Below are 18,597 nucleotides of genomic sequence, written 5' to 3' on the forward strand. Positions count from 1 at the left end.
TGGCACGTGCTGGCTCAGGGTTTTCCCAGTTAAAGAGCAGAACAAAGGTCCAAAATTTATGCAACTTTTCATCAATTATTTGGTACATCTGGGTGGGTCAGCCCACCCTGCTAAGGAATAGCTACCAGATTGTCATACTCCCACCGTGGCCGAATTTGACATGAAAGCACTTGGGAGTCAGGCGCCTCTCCACAGTGACTGCAGGGTGCCATGAGCGGGGACCCAGAACATGGGGGCCACACAACCGTCTTGCAGCACCCACAGTGACGGTGTCAGAAAGAAGGGGGGCGGGAATGAGAGGCAGCGGGAGGAGAAGGAAGTGGTCTGCTGAGTTTACATCTAGCATTGCCCACAGGGATCCTTTAACACAATTTTATTTGGGGATCTAACACTTAAACTTTTGCCTCTTAGCATAGTAAAGTGTGAGTATGAAGTCTTGTGTGCAGGCATTTTATGGGAGATTAATATTTTAGTCATAAAGGAGTAAAATACAGACCCATTTAGTCAACTGAGGACACTTATATGGCAGACATGTTCCTAACCCGCTGGTTTCTCAAATCATTCTTTAAATTTCCAACAAGATGCTTTTGCTTTTCTTTAACTCATGAAGTACTCTCTCCTGTGGAGTCAATTCAAATTGTTCTCCTTCATTGACTCCCGCCCCTACTCTCAGCTTCTGACCCCCTAACTGCCTCTCAGATCTTCTTAATTTCTCTTCTGCTGTCTTGCAGTGCTGAGGTGTTGAGCACTTCAAATGTGGGTAGTGTGACTGAGGAATACATTTTTGCTTTAATTTTAGTTCATTGAAATGTACATTTAAAGAACCCATGTAGCTAATGGCTACCTTATTGGATAGCACAGCTGTGTTGTATTATCTTTTACTGTGTATATCCTGTCTTTCCATCAAAATAGGAACTGCAGGCATTATCTTTTTATACTTTTTTTAAGTCCCCACAAAACTTAGCACATGGTTATATGTACATGTAGTATATGTAGGTATTTGATGACTATGCTTATATTTTAAAAGATCATAAGGAATGAATTACTTGCAAATATAGAGTTGGGAATTCTAATTTTGGGGTCAAACTCTGAACTAGATGACTGTCCCCACTAAGCTTTACTCTTCTATTTATGGAGGAAATATTATTCAGGGTCTCCTACGTCTCACATACTGTGCTAGACTCGGGGATACAATCCTGTGCAAGGTGGTCAAGATCCCTGTCTTCACACACCACACAGGGGAATAGAAAATTAAGTGGTGCTTGTAGGAAAAAGTTCATTATACAGAAGCACTGAACCCAGACATCTGGGATGGTCTCACTAAGTCTTCAGATCCATAGCAGAATGGGTAGATTATCTACCATTGACAGGCTGCCCATACAACTATTCGAGAATTTATTTTTCTGTTGGTCACCTCCCAAATCAGAGTTAAGTAATTTTAAACACTATAGCCCAAACCATAGATATTGGCCAAATGATTTTACGGAAAAGAATTCCAATCAACACCACCGCTTTAGAAAACAATATGGCAGTATGCATCAAGAATTTTAAGTGTTAATGTTCTTCGACTTAGAATTATATTTCTGAATTTCTAGCCCAAGGAAGTACAGTTGACCCAGGAACAGCATGGGTTCGAATTGTACAGGCCCGCTCTACATGGGGGTTTTCTCCTAAAAAATAGTCAGCTTTTCACGTCTGCAGGTTTCACATCCTTGGATTCTCCCTCCTGCTGATCAAATACTGGTAATATTTTCACATTCCCAACCTCGGATCCCTGGCACAGAGCAACATAATGTGAAAATGTGTGGGATGCTGCTTCCCAAGACTGACTTTAGGCGAAAGAGCCCTGTTGTAATTGATTTCTTTTGTGTGCTTCCTATTGATAGTTATTCTTTTTCCAGTGCTCTCAAACCTCATCATTCCTTTTCTCTAGATAACCGTTCTTGTCCTATTCACTTGGAACCTCTGCCATGTTCTGTTCCTCTCAGTTGCTTGTTCTTTTTTCTCAGCTGTCTCCCAGGATCTTTTTCTGATGCACAACTAAAGTATGACTCACGATCGACAATCTGTAGACCTTAATAGCTGTTTGGAGAAATGTTTCTGAGGAGGGAATGCTTACAAAAAGCTACCACTTACTTCTTCATGGCTGGCAGTCTCCACGGACCCATCCTGAGTCGTGATAGAGCGATGACTAAAGCGCACCCCATGCCTCCCTGGGGGCCCACACAGTACCTTCTAGACCAGGCAGGTGGGGTCAGGCTTTTTAATTGCCAGTATTTCTGAAGAGCGACCACTCACTGCCTCTTAAGAGGATTTATTGAAGAAGTCAGAGAAGGTCACCATTCGATACACCAATGGGTGAACCTCGAAGGAAGGAAAAGACAGGACAGGAATTAATGAAAGCAGCCGTGAGAGTTAGGGAAGAGAGAAATTATCAGTGTGACAGCAACTTGTGACAGTTCCTCAGAGGTCAGTAACAGAGAAAGTGGTAAAAGGTTCGGAGGAAGCACAGGAAAACGTAGAAGACTGGAGCAATGGAAATGACCAAGGTTATACTAGGTCGTGTAGGTTAAGCTGCACAAACACTGCAGAGCTTTTAGGCTGCTGTAGAAGCTCACTCCTCTCTGTATGACTGTTTATAGGGAAGGTGGCACTATGGAGCTGGTAGGCAGCTCTGCCATTATTATCATATGGCTTTCACCTGTGGGTTGAAAGTGGCTGTTCCAGCTCTTGACATATTCCAGCCAGTGGGATGGAGAAAAAGGACATGTTTAATAGCTTTAAAGATAAGGTCTTCACGTCACATCTACTCAGCTCATTTGGCTAGAACTTTGTTTGATATATGGCTACACCCAAATGCAAGGAAATCTTATCTTTAGCTGGATACTGTTGTGCCCATCTAAAAATCTATTGCCACCAAAGGAAGGGAGAACTGATTTGGGGGGTAACTATTCCTTCCTGCTATGGAAAAATGGAGGCAGTCAAGAACTTTAAATGGTGACTGACTTTACTTTGAGCAAAAGAGTTGGCTAGACATAACTGAGACTGGAAAATGAAAGGCTATAGATATGAATCACTTTCTCTTCTAGCTATAACTCTGTGTCTTTAAGAAACATATATTTTGGATTTATTACATAATACCAAAAAGTATATTCTTCTTTAGCTCTTGAAATGACATCTTTACCTTCTTCCCTTTCATTGTTCCAAACTCTTTATTCTCTATAACTAGAAATATTCATGCATCCTTCAAGGGCTCTCCACTCCCCAACAGTTTTTCTTTTTCTTAAATTTTTTATTTTTATTTTTTAGGCAGAGGGGGAAAAAGAGGGAGAGAAAAGAAACATTGATCAATTGCCTCTTGTACGCCTCCAAATGGGGACCTGGCCCACAACCCAGGGCATGTGCCCTGACCACGAATCAAACCAGAGACCTCCAGTTTGCAGGCTGGTGCTGTCTCTGCTGAGCCACACCAGCCAGGGCCCAACAGTTTCTCTCCATAATAAAAAGCTTATATTGTTTTTAGTTCTACCTGTTATTACTCTTATTGATAGTGCCATTTTTCATTTACATACTGTCTTGTTTTCAAAAAACTTTCCCAGGTGTGTGTATATATATATATTTTTTTCTTTTCCTTAAAATGCTATAATTTTTCTGAGGGGAAAAGCCCTCTCTAACTTCTTTTGGATTCCCTGTAGTACTGGGGACAACAAGCAGGTGCTCAATAAATGGTTATTCATTTCCCTTATTTGTAAAAAAAATGACACAGAAACTTCAGAGGGATCCCCCAAAGATCTGAGATACTGAACCTACCAGGTTCAGGGAGCTGGTAAGCAGGTTCAAGAACTCAAAGATTACAGGGGCTCGACCATAACTAAGTACTATTAAAGGAAGTTTGTTTTTATTTACAAAACTTGCACCTGATGGAGATTTTACTGTAGTTGCAAAGACAGCCTTGCTTTTACACAAGTATGTAACTCTCTATGAGAGATAATGATAGGTTTTTAATGCTGGATATAGATTACTTCTGTGTATCCAGAATCTAAATAACCAGGAAGCTCAACCAACTAGAAAAACAACAAATAGAGCAGACGTACTTTAAAAAGCAAACTTGCAAGAGAGGTCAGGTTTGACTTTATAAATACCTCTATAGCCATATATAACAATGCATATTGCTGGCAATTACTGTTAATGCACTATAGGTTCCCACCATGTTTCACAACTGATCTCCTGAAGTAACTTTGGATTGTGTTAAAAGGCTTAATTAATGATCTTCGACTGAGAGGAAAATAATATAAAATTTTGGAAATTATTATGAAATAAAAATTGTTTTCAGCGTCATTCGTGGAACCATTTCTCATTTTCAGAAATCCCCAGTTCCACACAATGGGAACGTGGTCACAGAGTTCTCCCTTTTAGCTTTTAGGTGCCATTAAAATCTAGGCTCGACCCTGGTGGGTAGCTCTGTTGGTTAGAGCATCGTCCCTTTATGCCAAGGTTGTGTGTTCAATCCCCAGTCAGGACACACAGAAGCAGCAGCCAATGAATGCATAAATAAGTGGGACTACAAACTGATGTGTGAATGAATAAACAAACAAACAAACAAACAAACCCTGGCTCTGTCTTACGGAGTTTGCTAGTTATCAAAATAATGTAAAGACACGGGCGAACGGGAATATATAAAGCAGAAGAGCAAACTACAAATGCATTTATTAGCTTGTACAATATATTCCAGAAATAAATACAATAATATTTGATATGCAAAAGTTACTTGATCTTTGTGAATTTAGGCTGGCAAATTAATAACACTGCGGTCAGTGCCTTGTTTCTGTTAGGGTAGTTATTTAAAGTTTAAATCTTAGAAGGAATTATTTACATAAACTATTACATTTATTTTTAATACTCAATGTAAATTGCAAAATAAATGTATCCTGAAATATTTCATACAGTGGTACTACTGGTGAAAGACTGGAGACTGTACGTGATGGACCCAGGCTTCCCACTGTGTATCCGATCTCTAACCTTTATACAGTGTTTCAGATGCGTCTGCGTGTGTAGTTCCTGACTTGGAATGACTTCTTCCCTTGTCTACAGGACTCGACCTTTAGAAAACTCCAAAACTGGTTCAAGTCCATCGGAACTTGTTGGGCTGTTATTAAATTCCACTGAAGTGGATAGTTTTTATATCATTATTTTTGCAAGAGGCCCATTTCTTCTATCCTTTTCTTTTTTTCAGAGACTGAGTACTTAAAATTACTCTTATAAACTGATTTCTATCAAAATAAATGTATGGAATGTATTATTGTTCTGTATGAATAATGTGCTTTCACTGTTTCTGAGGAACCATGCGATTTTAAATTCATGATAGATGAATTCTAAGTATTCTAATCTTGTGGCTTAGATAACTTTAAAAAAAACACACACAAAAAACAAAAAGTGACCAGTTAAATAAAGTGCAAAGCAAAAAGAGTTTCTTTGGCAACTGTGGAGTGGGGATTTAATATTTACATGCATGTCTATTAAATACTGCTGAATTAGGTTCTGATTTGCCAGAATATTTATAATTTACTGTATCAGAGCCAAATTATATATTGTATCATATTTTATCACTGTGATCATTACATTGTTGAAGACAATATAATTTTGACCTCCTGATATAACATTTAAAAAGACTATATCCCTTCCATTGGGATGCATTTAGATTTGTTTTTATTTTACTTGATTTCCAAGACTGAAAAATAATACTTTTCTGTCAAAGGCACAGGACTCCAAAAAACATTATCTAAAGTGCTTTGTCTTCCATTTCTTTATAAAACTAGTTGAACAGAGCTCTCTGGTGGATCCATGATTTCATTAATTAGACAGGAATTGATATGATCAATCCTGGACACAGTTTTTGAGGGAGGAGATAGCTATCTGTCAACTGAAATATTGAAGAACTTTAAGTTTTGATCTTTTAAGATATGTCTAGGAGGATATTTTTCACTTTGGTCATACTCTGGGGTAAATACTCATGAAGTATTACAAATAGAATTTTACCTTTAATGGAAAGGCAGGGTTAATACAGACATTATTTTAAATACATAAACTTGCTTTTGAACCTGATTTGGCCACCTTGCAGGGCACGAGCATGTGTTTTCGCGTAGGCTTTTCTAAAGCACGAGATACTGTGTCTTATAAAATGTTCCTGTTGAAATACCAATTGTTTAGCAACACCCTTTTCCACACTGAAGCGAGGAATGGAAAATATTAAATAGAAATAATTTCTGAAAGGACAAGAGAAAGGCTGCCTGCAGCGTTGCATGAGTCACTGTCTCCACCTAGTGTTGGCTTTTGGGAACTGAGATTCCCATAGTCCTTACTGATGCTGTGAAGTCCTGATTTATGTTATGCACATGTACAGTCAGTATAGCTGGGCTTGCTAGCGCCGTACAGTTACGGGTCTGTCAGCTCTTCATTTATAAAACAATATTAAGAGGCCTATTGCTTTTACATAAAAGCTCATGTTGTGCTGGAACTCTGCAATCTAATGGCCTTTGCTTTATGTGAATGTTTATTAGCCCTGGAAGGTGAACTTGACCAGTTCCTTTTAAAGATACCCTGATGGATTGAAGTTATGTAGGCACTGCAGCCAGGAAGATGAACCTTTTAATCAACAGCCCGTCCTTTACCTTACAGCAATGCACCAAACCAATGGGCATTTAAAAACTTGATTAAAGTGGCAGGCCCTGTATTTTCAGAGCATTTATTTCAAACCCTCTGGAACACAGGAGGAGACTAACAATTTTGGCTGCTCACCTGGGAGAAAAACCAGGAGATTGTGGTTTCACGGAGGTGAAGTCAAATCAAGAAAGTGGTCATTTGTTACACACTGCTGTTAGTACAGGCTGGAGAAAAGACCGTTGGTTTTGGTAATGTTAAAACTGATGGCTCTGTTTCATTGGAGTTTCAGAGATGAAAATCTAATTCGAATTGGTTTATGAGGACAAGGGAGAACAGGAGGTGAGTCTTTTAAGGAATCTGCTGTAAAGGGACACAAGAAAGAAGGCAGTAACTGGAGGTAGATGTGGGGTATAGAGAAAGTTTTTTGTTCTCTTTTTTAAGATATCAAGCTGTCAGACATAATGAAGATGAAATGACTCAGAAGAGCAGGAAAATTAATACTTCTGGATGAGAGAGGAACAATCCAGGTACAAGCAGAAGCACTGGCCTCAGAGCACAGGTAGCTCTGCAGCAGCAGAGAGGCAGGTTCTATGTTGGCAAAGGACAGGTCTTTTCTGCCGCCTCCACGTCTTGGTGTACAGGCTCCAAGAATTTTCAGCAAGCTTGTGGGAAACCTGGGCCCTTGACCATGAGTTTGAATACTGCAGGTGGTTCTGATGAGGCTGAGCAGTCTCAGAAAATTTTCAGGCTCAGATGACCATCATGTATGCTAGAAGATTATGGGACTGCTCCTGTATTCTCATTCATTAATCAGTGATTTATTATATTAATAAATGTCTATCATTTTATTTCTAGACTCAGTATTACGTAACTATAGTGATTATTCTCTTGCCATCATGTTAAATTTTACTGGCTAATAATGATTTAAAATTTTTATATATTTAATTTCAAGTAAGATTGCTGTATTACTTTTTAAATTACCAGTAACTGACTTTATTATGAAGCTTATCTCCCCTTTGTGAAATGAATTAGCTAGCTTTTTGTATCTCTACGGTTTAGAATATTTTATATTGCATGAAAATGATCTGTTCTATGACCTGTGAAGTCATATGAGCAAGGCATGTTTCTATTTCAAATAGAAAACATGTTTTCTATTTCAAATCTATGAGGTATTTTAATTCATTTATTTTATCAGAAATTTAGTATTGAGCCCTGAGCAGCTTGGCTCAGTTGGTTGGAACGTTGTCCCATAACCAAAAGGTTGCAGGTTCAATTCCTGGTCAGGGCACATACCTAGGTTGTGGGTTCGGTCCCCCTTCGGGGTGCGTACCATCCGTGGTCTGGGTGCATCGGGGAGGCAACCAGTTGATGCTTCTCTCTCACATCAGTGTTTCTCTCCCTCCCTTTCTTTCTCTCAGTGAGCAATGAAAAATGTCCTCGGTGAGGATAAAAAAATAATAATAAAGAAATTTTTCATTGACTAACATATACATGCAGAATATACTCTTTTAATCTCCATGAAGGATAATTTAGCTCAGTTTTTCTATTTAGTTTGTATTGTTTTTATTAATCTATACTTATACGCAAAAGAGTTGGTATTTTATTTATTTCAAAAACATTTCTTTAAACCATTCTACTGATGTTCTAATTTTTAAATTATTTATTTCTATTTGAATATTTATTATTCCCTTTTATCTGTTTTCCATAAGATAATTTAAATAAATTAAAATAAATTGAGTTTAATACTTTATTAATTTTCATTCTCTAGTTCTTAATAAACAAGCATTTACCATTATGAATTTACCTTTGACTATAATTCTAGATGAATCCTTTAAGTTTTTATGGTTGTTCTTTTTGTTGCTTTCTAAATAGGTATTGGTCATGGTACTTTTTTCCCATCTGGTAAAATAGTATTTTGGAAGGGAGACTGTGTTTTTAAAATTATCTTGTGATTGAAATTGTAAGTTTTAAACTTTCATTTATTTCTAATTTTATTGTATCATTTGTCACAAAGATTGACTTGTTCAGTTTTCATTTTACAACTGTAATTGAAGTTTACTTGGTTAGTGGCAAATATTATAAACGTTCTAAGAATTGTTGAGAAGGATGTATTTTCTTTTAGCAGACTACAATGTATCTTAAAAAGTCATACTTACATTTATTACTTATAACAGATATTTTAATTTTATTTTAGTCATTTATTTCTTTAGTTTTATGAAAATTGTTTTTAGTTTTATTAGATTTATTGGGATGACGTTGGTTAATAAGATCATATGGGTTTTGAGTGTACATTTCTACGACACATGATCTGTATAGATTGTGTGCCCACCACCCAAAGTCAGATATTTTGGATCCTTATTTGTTACTTTAAGAAAAAATTTATCTAGTAGATTGTAATCTAGTAGGTTGTCTAGGTTGGTTTCTCATTTAATGTCTAAAAAGTTTTGCTTGAATTTTTTTGTTAGTATTGTTATTTATGTCACAGTTATTATAAAATAAGTGTTACTCTAATTTGCCTACCTCAAATTCCAATGTCAATTATAACATTGCCAATTTTTCCTGATTTTTAAAAATATATTCTTTTATTTTAATATTACTTCTATTTGTGTCTCTTATACACAGTAAACTATCAGATCTGGGTTTTTAATTCTTTGCCTAGCTCATAATGAGTACTCAATAAATATTTTGAGAAGTGATATTTTACCTTGTTAAATTTCTTTTGTCTTTTATTTTTCTTAGGTGGGCCATAAAACACGCCGGGACCAGTAAGCCGGGCCAGTGGAAGCATTCCAGGGTAGAAAATCCTCTCTGGAATAAGCTTACCTACATGTGGCCAGTCCTTCCCAGCGGCCAGCTGAATGAGGTGGTATTTTTTGCTTACTGTAAGACATGGCTATTGATACTTAAGTTTTAAGGCCCAGCAGTGCTTATAACAATTTCCATGCAGCTTTTGATTTGCAGCTGTTAGGTGTAAGAGATTAATTAATTCTGTTGTTGTATCAATTAATTGGAAACACGCATTTAAGTCTTCCGTTGTGGAGATGAATTTATTTTTTCTTGTATGTCGTTAAGTTTTACTTTATGTATTTTTAAATTTAATTCTTAGGTACACAAACACACTTGGAAATAGTGTATCTCTGTGGTGAATTGAAATGTTATCATGTACACTCGCTCAAGTTCTAGTGAAAGCCTCAATTATTCAATACTAACAGAAATATTTCAGCTTTTTTTGGTTGTTTGCCTAGTATTTCTCATTTTTACCCTTTTACTTTCTTTGTATGTTCTTCTGTTTAGGGTGTCTCCAATAATCAGTATATAGTTCATGTTAAAAAACGATCTGAGAGTCTTTATTGCTGCATAAGGATTTGGTCTTTTCTATTTATTGTAATTACGTATATTTTATTTAGGTTACTTGCTTTATGTTTGTTCTGCTTTTTCTCTGTTTCATTTTTTCTCCATTCTTACTTTTTGATTGAGTTGTTTTCTTGTATTGTTCTCATCTGCTAGTTTGGAAATTATATCCTCTATTTCTACCCTTTATTTTTGTAATTAATCTAAACATTTTTAACTTGCATATGTAAATGATCAAAATCTAAAATTAACAAATATATTTACTTTTCTCTCAAATAACTGAGAACATTAGAATACTTCTATCATTTCATTTGTCACTTACACTCTATTGTTGTCATGTATTCTTATCTTTTAAAAAATATCCACAAGATATTGACATTGTTGTATGTAGTTACTATGTACTTAGATTTACCCTAAAGTTTTCTTCTTTCTTCTTATAAATTCCCCTTACATCTCAGTCTTTCCAACTGGGGTTACTTTCCTTTTGCTTAGTACACCCTTCTTTTAGTTATTGGCAGCAAACTTCATTTCTGCTTTCTGAGAATGTGTTCATTTTGCCCTCATTCTGAAGATATCCCCACTGACTTCTACCTCTCGTTGTTACAGAGGAGTCAGCTCTCACTCTGAATGTTATTCCTTGGAGGGTGATCTGTCTTTTCTCCCTGACAGCTTTTAAAATCCTCCCTTTTCTTTGGTATTCTCAAGTTTCACCATAATATGTCTGAAAGAGGATTTCTTTTTATTTCTCCTGCTTGGGGTTCTTGAATTTATGTATGGGTATCTTGCATCATTTCTGAAAATTATCACCCATTATCTCTTCAAATAATCTTTCTCCTATTTCCCCTCACTCCATTTTTTTATGGAAAGCTCTGATTAGGTGCCTGCTGGACCTTCTCATTTTGACCCCCATGTCTCTTAGCCTCTCATGCTTTCTTCTTTTTTCCTCTTTCTGATGCATTTTTGCATCATATTTTCAAACATTTTTCATTCAGATTATTAATTTTCTATTTATTTTCATCTAATGTGTTTTATACTCCAAGTGAGGGGAATCCTGTAGTGTGAAGATTACTTTTCTCTTTCACACAGAGAAAGTGTTTGAGGTGGTCTATTTTACTTAAACCACCTGGAGAGATAGTCACTTTTGTTTGCCTTTTCAATGATATTTATCCTCTTGTGATTTTGTTTTACGAACAAAGAGGTTCTCCTGTTATGAGCAAAGAGGCTTCCCAACTTTGCTGGGTCCTGAAAATTCTCCCCTGTGCCCTTCCCCTACAAGACCATGAAAGCAGAGGTTCACTGGAGTTTGGAAAATTCCCTAAGATAAAGTCCAGTTCCAGCACTCTGTTTTCTTCTCTGGGTCTCTAGTATGTCTTGCTTTACCGCTAGGTCAATGATATGTTCTAAAAGATTTAAAAAAATATTTTATCCTAATTTTTTAGTTGCTTTGTCATATTTTATGGCTTCAATCAAGTTTATTTTTTTTACCCTGAAATTACAATTCCTTATACCTCTCCACTGAGTGAATCAGAGTCTCAGCCCTTTAGGGGGAAGGGCTGATGGGGTCTGAAACCAGGAAGTCGTTGTGTAGGGCCCCAAACGCCCATGTATGTAGACTGCAGTGAAGCAACAGTCCAGAACGCTGAGTTTCGTTGAAAGAGAAAGGGGTTCTTCAAAATACCAGAGGCTGTGGGTGGGGTAGTCTGAACCAGTAGCTAGGTGCATTATGTGTCTGAAGTTCAGGGTTTGTAGCAACACGAGAGCCAGTGTGGAGGCCAGGGTGGAGAGGGGCACACAGAAAGACCAATAGACCCAGCAATAGACTAAGAAAAAAAAGACAAGAATTGTGCTAATTATAAGATTTACTTCAGAGGTTCAGGAAGGGCAGAGGCCCAAACCCAGGGAGTAGGAAGGATAACTTATCTCCTCAACTGGTGGTGAGCAGGTGCCAGCAGGTTGCCCAGTGGCCAAAGAGGTCAAGAGGCACATCCTCAGAGGCCTGTAAGGGTCAAAAATAAGTAGCCAGATAGAGGCCATGGTCCACTTTTCCCAATGATATTGAACTTTCATCTATACCCAGAAACCACAGTGAGAAAGGGGAAAGGAAAGATGTGTCGTTGAGGGCAAACAACAGTTCTGGTATGAAGTTTGAACCTTCAATTTGATCGCATGTGTATACAAAATGCAGAGCTCAAAAACAAACAAACGAAAAAGACTTTTCCAATTTTGCAGAAGTTGGGGCACCCGTCATTAGACTATCCAGTTTCCCACCCACCTAACGGGATGGGGGAAGACAGGGAAGCCTCAGAAGTGTGTACTTTCTCAATAGGGAAAGACAGGAGATTATGACAACCACAAATGTAACAGATATTGTGCTTACATTTTTTTAACCTTGGTATACAAGTAATTCAGTTAATTCATTAATTTAAATAATGAATGATAATTATATCAGGAAGCCTAAGTTAAGCAGGTTCCTTTTAACCTTTAAAAAAATAAAAAATTTTGCCAGTAGTCTGGGATTTGACAACTAAATAATCTTAGAGATGAAATGGACTACTCCAAAGTTCTCTAGCCATTCAAATAGAACAGCAGTTTTGGGGTGGAGTGAATAAGAAGTGGGCCCTCACATGTAAACCGAAGGGAAAGGACTAAGGCATTAAATTAGCTGAGGTGAGACAAATAGATCATATGTGGCAAGAAGACAGCCTAAGAGTCCTGTTATTTCTTGAAATATTTGAGGAAGAGAAGGAAATATTTACCAAGCAAGGAACTCGGTTCTCACTCAAATTAAATGTGATCTGTTTCATTTAAAATCTGGATTTATCTTATCTGAAGGAACCATATTTTCTTGCAATTCCATTTCCATATAATTTATTTCTTAAGTAAAGATATAATTTTATTTGTGTATAATTAAATGCAATTACTTTTTCTTAAGAAGACTTCCCATTTAAATAAATTGCAATGAAAAATGTGATATATTGTAGGATTCAGAACACTATGGTCACTGTCAGTGTATGTATTAATTTTATTCTAGCTTTAATCTTCTAACTTTACTGTAATACTTATCTAATCATTGATTATTATATATTTATGCAATGCAGATAGAGCAAGGAAGGAGAGAGACATGGTCTCGACCTTCATGGAGCTTACAGTGTAAGAAATATAGGCTGTGAGTCAAAAGGAAGGGACTGGAGAGGGAAGAAGGCAGACTTGGTGAGCAGAGGACAAAGAAGGGAGAAAGAAGAAATTCACATGAGAAGTTTGGTGTCCCAGAAACCAAGGCTATTCGTTGAGCCAGTCCGTTCAGTGTAAGGTCAGTATGAGAGGAAAGGTAGACAGGCTGATTGAACAAGCCTGAAAATTAAGTCAAAATATTGAATCTAAGAAAACCACCTAAGAAACACTATCCTGAGCAGGACTCACATTCTTCTGTTAACTCCTCGATAAGAACTTCTCAAAGCAGATTGAAAAGCAAAGGAAGAGATCGGGAAATAGGGACAACAGGAGTTATTTTGTGGTGACTGAGATGACATTAATACCAAAATATTTGCCTCTCAGTGGTGGCAGTGGGTCTGAGGACTGACCCACTTCATGCTGTTCTTGGTGTTACATGTTATTCATCCTGAAGGGCAATCAACACCATGTTTTGTAAGCAAGGAACATTCTATGTCTTAGGATATCCGTATTTTAAAAATACGGCAAGACCTACTAAAAACAAGATAATGAATTATTTTGTTTTTCTATGATGAAGTTCACTGGAACAATTTCCAGGAACTCAAATTATTTTCTCACCTCTTAGAGAAATGTTGTAAATTGAGAAGTTGTATTTCTAACCATGTAAAGGTAAGGAGCAAGGGATTTTCAGATTCCAAAATGAAATCATTACCAAAAAATGAGCCCAAAGAAGCTTAAAATTTTAGAATGAACAACTGAATAGTGATTTTAAAATTTCTAAATTACTGAATTAAAATATATCCATCTGGAGGGGTACATGTTAAATAGAAAAAACTTTAAAGTACACAATTTATTAATCTGTTAAGATATCATGATAATTAACTGTAACTATAAAGAGGAATAATGGGTATGTAGGAAGGCCCAAGAGAAAAAATTAAAGAATCATTAGTTTATTAATAATAAATAGATGATGGAAGCCCAGTTTGATTAAGAATTTAGATCATTGGTTAAGAGCTGGACTCCCAAAGAAGCATAGGAGGCCTCTGGTTATGAGAGAGGGATGAGAAAGATAAAACAGAATTATCCATGGAAGCAAGCACCGTGGTCCAGCAAGGTCTCCTGCTGATGCAGCTGTGCCATGGAGTGGTGTGAACACAGAGAAAATGACTAAAAAATGAATGGGAGCATAAGAATTCCAATGGAGAAAACAGAGGGGCAGGAAATAACACTCCAGTAGGCTTAATCCATGGTTTTTTGTTGTCCTTCATTTTTCTAACACCATATCGCTCTATTTCTATGAAGAACCTTCCATAAACCAAAGACCACAGGCCTTGGTCTGTATTGGTCTAACATACCAGCACATCTCTCCAACCCACATGCACCTTTATCTTTGCCGTGTTCATTGGGCACTGCCCAGACACTAGGACCAGCTCTGTAGTGATGGGGCTTTTTGCCTGCTCAACACGATTTGCCCTTCTTTGGGTATTTGTACCCATGTCCCCTTTAGGAAACTTCTTCCACTTTTAAGTTCATGAGATTATGGTGCCTTTGCTTGGGCTTCTCAAAAAGCAGAGCCTGCAGCAAAGGGCTTATGTGCTACTGCTTTCTTAGGAAATGCAGTCCCAGGGAGCAACAGTAAGGGACACACAGGGAAGGAAGGAGAGCCAAAGTGAGAATGTGTTATCAAACTGTCTCCCAGGGAGCCATTTAAACAGTGTTCTTAGGAGAGTCTCTCCTGGAGGAGAAAGAAGGAAGAATTCATCCATCAGCTTCCGTCCCTCTTTGGTCAAAGGTTTGCCCAAGGGCACACACCCAGGGATGGGTCAGAGATTCAAATGCAGGAATTCTGGGTCCCAGAGCCCAAGCTCTTGGCCATTCACACGATGTTCTCATGGATGTTGGTCAGTGATAAGGAGAAAATAGAAGCAAGCATAGGGGATAGGGAATGTTGGGGAGTGGGGCAGGGCAGGGTTTGGAGATTTTTCATTGGCCTGGGAAGGTTTTCTTGAGGTAATATTTGAGTAAAGTCCTGAAGTACAAGCAAATCCAAGGAACATGCATGCCCGGAAACACAGAGATCCTGAGATGGTGTTTTTTAGGAACAATGAGGTGAGTGTAGCAGCAGCAGTGTGTGTAGGGGGAGAGCAGCAGGAAATGAGGCCACGCAAAGAAGGTGGGTGCAGAGCACACAGAGCCCTGGACCATTGTAAGACCTTTGGCTCTTACTCTGAGATGGGAAGCTTTTGGAAGGCTTGGAGCAGAAAAGTGATCTGATCACTAAAATAATAGGGCAAAAAGGGGCTAAGGTAGAAGCAGGAATAAGCAGTTAGAAGGCTTTTGCAAACCCTAGGTGAGGGGAAGTAATGTCTTGGACCAAGGTGATGGGACTGGAGGTGATAAAACGTAGCTGAGTCCTTGGTATGTTTTGAAGGTGAAAGCAGATTTTGCTTCTTATTAATTTAGAAATATGTAACTAAATAAATAATTAGAAAAGGTCTTATATTGGTAAATTTAAAAAGATATTTTAACTAATAAGACATTAAGAAATCATAATGAAAATTTAGAAAGCAAATATTTAGAACCAAAGAAAATGCACCTAAAGCATACTTGAAGGAAATATATAACCTTAAATACTTACACTGAAAAAAGAGAGGTTAAAAATCAATGAGATTGTATTCAACTTGAGGAATAAAGAAAATAATAGTGGGATGAGCTCAAAGAATTAGAAGAAAGGAAATAATAAGTTAGGGAAGAAATCAATATGTATCAATATGATACATATGAAACTGAATCAACAAAGTCAAAAATTGTTTCTTAAAAATATTAATAAAATGGATATACCTTGCTAAACTGGTTAACAAAAAAAGAGTAAAGGAATAATATTAGGAATTAAAGATATAAGTATAGATGCTGAGAGATTTAAAAATAATACAAATATGTTATAAGTAGCTTCATGATAAATAATATGCATAAATAAAATAGTCAATTTCCTGGGCAAAAGTAATTTAACCAAATGGAATTGAGAAGGAATTGAAAGCCTGAATAGCCAAGTAATCACAGAAGAAAGAGAGTCAGTAGTTAAAATATCCTCACAAGGAGAACACTGTGTCCAAATAGTTTTATTGGCAAATTGTAAACATGTAAGAAACAAATATTCGGAAGTATTATAAAAGAAGCAAGACTTCCCAATTTATTTTATGAGGCTAAGATAAATTTGATACTAAACCTTGATGAGGATAGTATAAGAAAATTACATGTTATTTTATTTATGAGCCTACATGCAAAAATCCTAAGTAAAATATCAGCAAGTTTAATTCAGCAATCTCTTAAAAAGATAATGCACTGTGACTAATTTTGATTGATTTATAAATGCAAGATTAGCTTAAAGTTTTAAAAATCAATTAATGTGATTAACACGTAGCCAATGACAAGGTAGATAATCATATCAGCACATTTCAATAGATGCAGGGAAGAGAGCCAGTTTCCGGAAGGCAGCATGGTACTCTACTGGGATAGAGAAACTGACAAATTGAAGGAAATAAAACACACAGAAACAGACCCACACTTACATGGAATTGTGATATTTTACCAGATGGTTACTGCAGATTAATGGAGAATTAATTGCTGCCAGGACAATTGTTTATACAGACAAAAAAGAAAGAAAGAACTTGGACTTTGCCTAACGTCACCTCTGATTATCCCTTTCCTCGTTTACTGTTCTTCCACAACATCTGTTTTTGAGAATGGCAATACCAGTCACCCAAGCTACACACCTGGGAGCTACCCTTACTTCCTTTTACTCTTCCAAACATCATGTTCTGTTACTCCTCACATCTGATACATACACTGCCCCATCATTTTACCCCTCCTTTACTGCGCTAACTCCTACTAAAGCTTCAGGATGATCACATGGCATTTCCGAGTTCGTTTCTCCTCCTTTGTGGCCCCATCACACCTCATGCACACCCTGTTGCTATTGTCTTACACTATTCAATTGCAAATTTATTTCTAGGTAGGTTTCTGAGCACCCACTAGAAATTCCTCGTGGAAGAGTATCTATCCTATCTTGTTCGTAGTTTTATTTCCAATGTCTGGCACTGTGCCTAGAATACAGTAAACGACATTTGGATAATGCATGAATTAATAAATAAATGAATACAAATTAACTGAATCCTAGTACTGAAGCATCTGAAATTTGTTTTATTATCTCACTATGTTTTTTTGAGTGTTCCCCAAATAATTCTTCTTTTCCAAGTAAATTTAGTTTAAGATATTATTTTAGGTTGTAAAAGTACTTTTCATACCTTCTTAATTTTCTCATATTAAAGATATTTCACACATGAACAAAAACTTTCCAAGTTAATTAAGTTCTATTTCCCTAGAATGATGTTCCTCTGGAAGGGAATAAATCTTCCATGTTGTAACACAACACAGGTTTTACCTACACTTAAAAAATTACTACCCATCTTCTTTATTCAAATAAAACATTAACTAGACTTGTCTGGAATATCTTAGGTACCAATACATGTTTGATGGATGAAGGAAAGATTAAAAGTATAAGCAGTGTGTTATATTTTTATTATATCGAGAAGTAACTCTTCTTATTTATTGCCAATTTTTTTTGTCATTTCCTTCTGAAGGAGTTTGATTGGCCAATAGAAGGAATGCTTGTTCCCAATAGTCCTTCCATGAAGAAACCCGTCTGTAAGTCACCGGAGCAGTTTGTCCCTGTGAGACTCAGAGTTCTGAGGAATGGAGACAAGAATAAAGGCAGAGCCCTTGTTATAATCAGTCCAGACAACTCACCTGGACGAAAAATGCAGTAAGAACAGCATGCTAATTTTTCTCATTAAATACACTTTCTAATTTCTACAGATTTTTGTCTTCTACATTGCAGATGTTTTTCTGAGAGAATTCTGTGTTTATTTTTTTAAAGGGCTCCCATGTTGATATTTGGAGATAAAAATAGATACGAAGATTCATTTAGTTTCTATGTCAGGAAATATTCGAACTCTTGACTTAGGCTAGGCCTGGGATAGAATAATGAGTTAGAAATGAGCAGTTCTAAAAAAAGTTTTATATCAATGTCTATTTTGAATTCATAATTTTGATTTTTGATAATGTATTTTGAAATAACTGAGCTCATAAATTGCTTCTTAAATATAATTTCACAATTCCTTATTAAAGTCATTATTATACAGAATTATTTATGTTTATATCTTTGGCATATTTCAAAAATAAATATAGTTCTAAAAATATAACTTTATATAATTTTATATCCTTAACTTCATCATTGTAGAAAGGCATTGATCTGTACTTTTGCTTTTGTTATGAGATTTGAATAAAATATTCCCAAATAACCAAGATTTCTCCAGCATTGGAGAAGAATCACCTGCTATAGTTTCATTATATTTT

General features: G+C 36.6%; 1 protein-coding gene across 1 annotated transcript in view; it reads left to right on the top strand.

Annotated features, from left to right (window-relative positions):
- DCDC1 (doublecortin domain containing 1) overlaps positions 1–18,597 on the top strand; it is a 367,520-nt gene that overhangs the window by 287,545 nt on the left and 61,378 nt on the right. Inside the window, exons 19-20 of the mRNA XM_045194050.2 lie at positions 9,400–9,523; positions 17,823–18,004. Coding sequence (XP_045049985.2) covers positions 9,400–9,523; positions 17,823–18,004 — 306 coding nt within the window. The remainder of the gene's footprint in view (positions 1–9,399; positions 9,524–17,822; positions 18,005–18,597) is intronic.

This window comes from Desmodus rotundus, chromosome 5 (genome assembly GCF_022682495.2).
Source record: "Desmodus rotundus isolate HL8 chromosome 5, HLdesRot8A.1, whole genome shotgun sequence".
Taxonomy (NCBI): Eukaryota; Metazoa; Chordata; class Mammalia; order Chiroptera; family Phyllostomidae; genus Desmodus; species Desmodus rotundus.